Source organism: Frankliniella occidentalis, unplaced genomic scaffold, assembly GCF_000697945.3.
Source record: "Frankliniella occidentalis isolate FOCC.00 unplaced genomic scaffold, Focc_3.1 Scaffold63, whole genome shotgun sequence".
NCBI lineage: Eukaryota > Metazoa > Arthropoda > Insecta > Thysanoptera > Thripidae > Frankliniella > Frankliniella occidentalis.
Genome location: NW_026267193.1, coordinates 149272 through 152528, shown reverse-complemented (window position 1 = coordinate 152528; position 3257 = coordinate 149272). Strand labels below are relative to the sequence as shown.

Genomic DNA, 3257 nt, shown 5'->3' with positions numbered 1-3257 from the left:
AATTACTTACGGTGTGGTTGGCGCGCCGCGGGCGGCTCAGAAGGCGGCGCGGCGGCGCCCCTCTGATGCAGGATATGGCCACGAAAGACGAATAAGTACCTTGTTAAAACGCTGTCGTTTTCAGCTTTTGTAGTGTACTTGGGGCAGTTTAGGGGCAAGTGTTATTCTCTCCGCGTCCTGCGTGGTTTGTCGTGCTTGCCAGACGTGATTATTGCGGCAACGCCAGGGTGTGTGAAGTGCGCGTCATCATTGTACGCCTTATTCATACTAAGGAGGTACCTTTATAACTTGCGATTTACCCTGATCCCTTCCTGACTTCATACATCTATCTCTGTCTCTCTCTCAATCTCTTTCTGTCTCTGTCTGTCTCCCCCCTCTCCTCTCCCCTCTCCCGCCCCCTCACTGGCCACGCACGATGCCATACTAAACAGAAAGAGAGATGCAAAAAAAGAATAAACATTCCAAAAAAATCATGCTGACTCCTAGCCACAACCATTTATTCATGAGGTGGCGTCGGGTCAAGCTGAAACTGTCTTTTGCCCGCTTCTGTGTTTATAATTAACACGACTTTTGCCATAAATCATCGTGGGCTTGTCTTTTGGCACGCGCAGGGTATTAATTATGCGCCCGCGAAAAGTTTCGCTCCCTCACCTGGGCCTGGGCGCTTGGGCTTCTCCTCCAGTCTCCTACATCTTTTTTTCCTGTTAACTTCCTGCTCCGCTTGTCACTCGTTGTTGTTCTTTTTAACCTTCCTGTCGGGGGCACTGAAATGAGTCGGGTGTCTTAGTGAGAGAAATAACATTTTATTCAGTAGAAAGATTTTTTTTACAATTTATACATACTAAAACTCACGTTTTTTGGCACATCACGTTTTTTTTTTTTTTTTTAGCTTTTTTGCTTAGGCGGTACGTGAAATGTTTCGCCCTGATTTATCAGAAAAGTTTGTGCAAACTTAACCCTTTTGAATGGGTTGTTTGATTGACTTGCGCAATAAGTACTAATTACAGCTCACTCTCTTGTCCAAAAATACATATCGTTCTTTATTTCATCCTAAATTAATCACAAATTTCTCATTTGCTTTCGACTAAAATTTTCCCGTCAAAAAGAAAATGTTATCGCGCTGTCGGCCACAACGGCAACATAGTGGAACAGTCCAATACCCAGACATTCGCTTAGTCGGTTTAATCATTCTAATGCCGACGATACTTCAAAGCAAATTTGTTTCTCCCATCACAGCGGCAGGTCGGTAATTCTTAGGAGATAGCTTCCACTGTGAGATAATATCAGAGCTCCTCGTTGAGGGACGGAAAGGCCCCACCCGCCTTGAACCTTTCTCACCAATCTGGAAGCAAAGTCAATAAAGTGGAGAATGGGGACCAGACGAGACCTGAACCTCCCCTTTACCCCCTCTCCCCACCACTCCAATCCTACCGCTTCCCAACGGGGTGGAGGTATAAAGCACAGAAATAAAAAAAGGGGGGAGGGGTTGGCTGACACGTTGGCCACGCGAGAAAAGAGAGAAAATAGCAGATAAAAAGGTCTATCCTCCAGCCGCTTTCCTTTCGTTAATCAAAAACAATTATTTCATTGTACGGTTCGACCAGTCTTTCCCGGCGTATTGCGTTCTGTTCAATGGCTCTCACACATTTCCTCTTTTCTCTCTTTTTCAGAGGACATGCCTGATGAAAGGGGTAGACTAATCACCGACTTTGCGAACATCTCTCTCGACGCGGTGGGAAAATTTTTATTCAGGTACGTTTTCACCACATATTTTCTCGTTCTTTGTCGTTCCGTCATGACATGAAATCAGACGGTGACCTCGTCTGTGACCATCGTTAAGGTGGCCACGGGGCCGTCCACGGGCTTGTCGTTGTGGTTCGAGTCTTTGAGCGTATGTAGGTTGCCGTTGTCATTGTCCGGCTGTGGGCTGTTGAGCTGACCACTGTTATTGAGCTGACTAAGTGGGCTGTTGAGCTGACTGATGGGGCTGTTGAGCTGGCTGAGCGGGCTGTTCAGCGGGCTGACTGGGCTGACCGGGCTCATCGGCTGCGGCGCGTTGTCCAGGGCCCTGCCGTTGTCGACGAGCTGCTCGGAGGTCTTGTTGCTGAAGGCGCGCAACCGCGGCTGCTGCTGCACGATGCAACCCTTTTGGATCACCCTGAGCTCGCGCACAGTGAGCAGCGTCGGCCTCAGGATGACGCCTCGGTCGCGGTCCCGATCCCGGTCGCGCTCCCTTCGCTCTCTGCTGCGCTCCCGCTGCTCCCCATGGTCCCCGTTGTGCTTGTGGTCCGTCTGCCGCGCGGCCACGTGGTTGCCCTGGTGGTCCGCGCGCCCGCCCGGCGCCGCGCCCCCGACGTCCTGCTGGTGGAGGCCCACCCGGTCGGCCGCCTGGTCGACGACCCGCCCGGCGGCCTCTCGGCCGGCGGCGTCCTGGCCGGCGGCGTCCTGGTCGGCCTGGCTGGCCACGCTGACCTTGGCCACAGGCGGCGGCTGGTCCTCCAGCATGGCGCCGAGGAGGTCGGCAAGGCGCGCCTCGCCGCCGCGGAGGCAGCGCTCCAGCAGCGACTCCAGCTGTCCGCGCAGGCGCTTGAACTCGTCCTGTGGGGCGGAGGCCATGACTGACGTGAGCACACACGCCACCCTCCACGACGCAAGCCGTCACCCCTCCAGCTTCCTACGTTCCTTACTTACCTCGGCCTTCTGCGGCGGCGGTGGCGGCGCGTTGCCGCTCGAGGCGGTCACCGAGGCCGTGGCCGTGGCCGTGGTGGAGATGGGCAGCAGGTGGGGCTGCGGGATGTTGTACTGCTGCTGGCTCTCGGCGCGCAGGTGGCTGAACTTGGTGGTGGTCCCCCGCCCGACCTCGCCCGCGTTGAACGTGGGACCCGTCGTCCCCGTCGTCCCGGACAACTCGTCTGGCCGACCTCGGCACCGGAACACCAAGTAAGCCTAATGCAGCAACATCAAAAACATAAAATATAAGTTATTTTATTTCACCATCAAAGGATACTTTTCTTTGCCCGTGTCGGCACGCTGCATGCACTTTGGTGGGCGCAGCCTGGCGCCCGCGCCCCGGGGGGACCGCTGCCGCTAACGATGCCTCCACTGGCGGCCTGGCCTGGTCTCTGCGCCCTCCACTACCCCCCTCTTCCCGTTCCTCTGCCTGCCCCTCAAAGTCAGTCAAAGGAAGAGCTACCGTGTCATCTTGTTGTCAGAGAGACGGGTGGTGGCGCGCTGTTGCCAGGCATTCTGCCGTCGCT

General features: G+C 54.8%; 2 protein-coding genes across 2 annotated transcripts in view; one reads left to right on the top strand and one right to left on the bottom strand.

Annotated features, from left to right (window-relative positions):
* The window catches only part of LOC113202207 (probable G-protein coupled receptor 158), a 121900-nt gene that overhangs the window by 16408 nt on the left and 102235 nt on the right, over positions 1-3257 (bottom strand). The gene's annotated exons all lie outside the window — the stretch shown is intronic.
* The window catches only part of LOC127749529 (zinc finger protein ZIC 5-like), a 137903-nt gene that overhangs the window by 33322 nt on the left and 101324 nt on the right, over positions 1-3257 (top strand). The window contains exon 2 of the mRNA XM_052268043.1: positions 1671-1752. Coding sequence (XP_052124003.1) covers positions 1676-1752 — 77 coding nt within the window. The 5' untranslated portion in view covers positions 1671-1675. The remainder of the gene's footprint in view (positions 1-1670; positions 1753-3257) is intronic.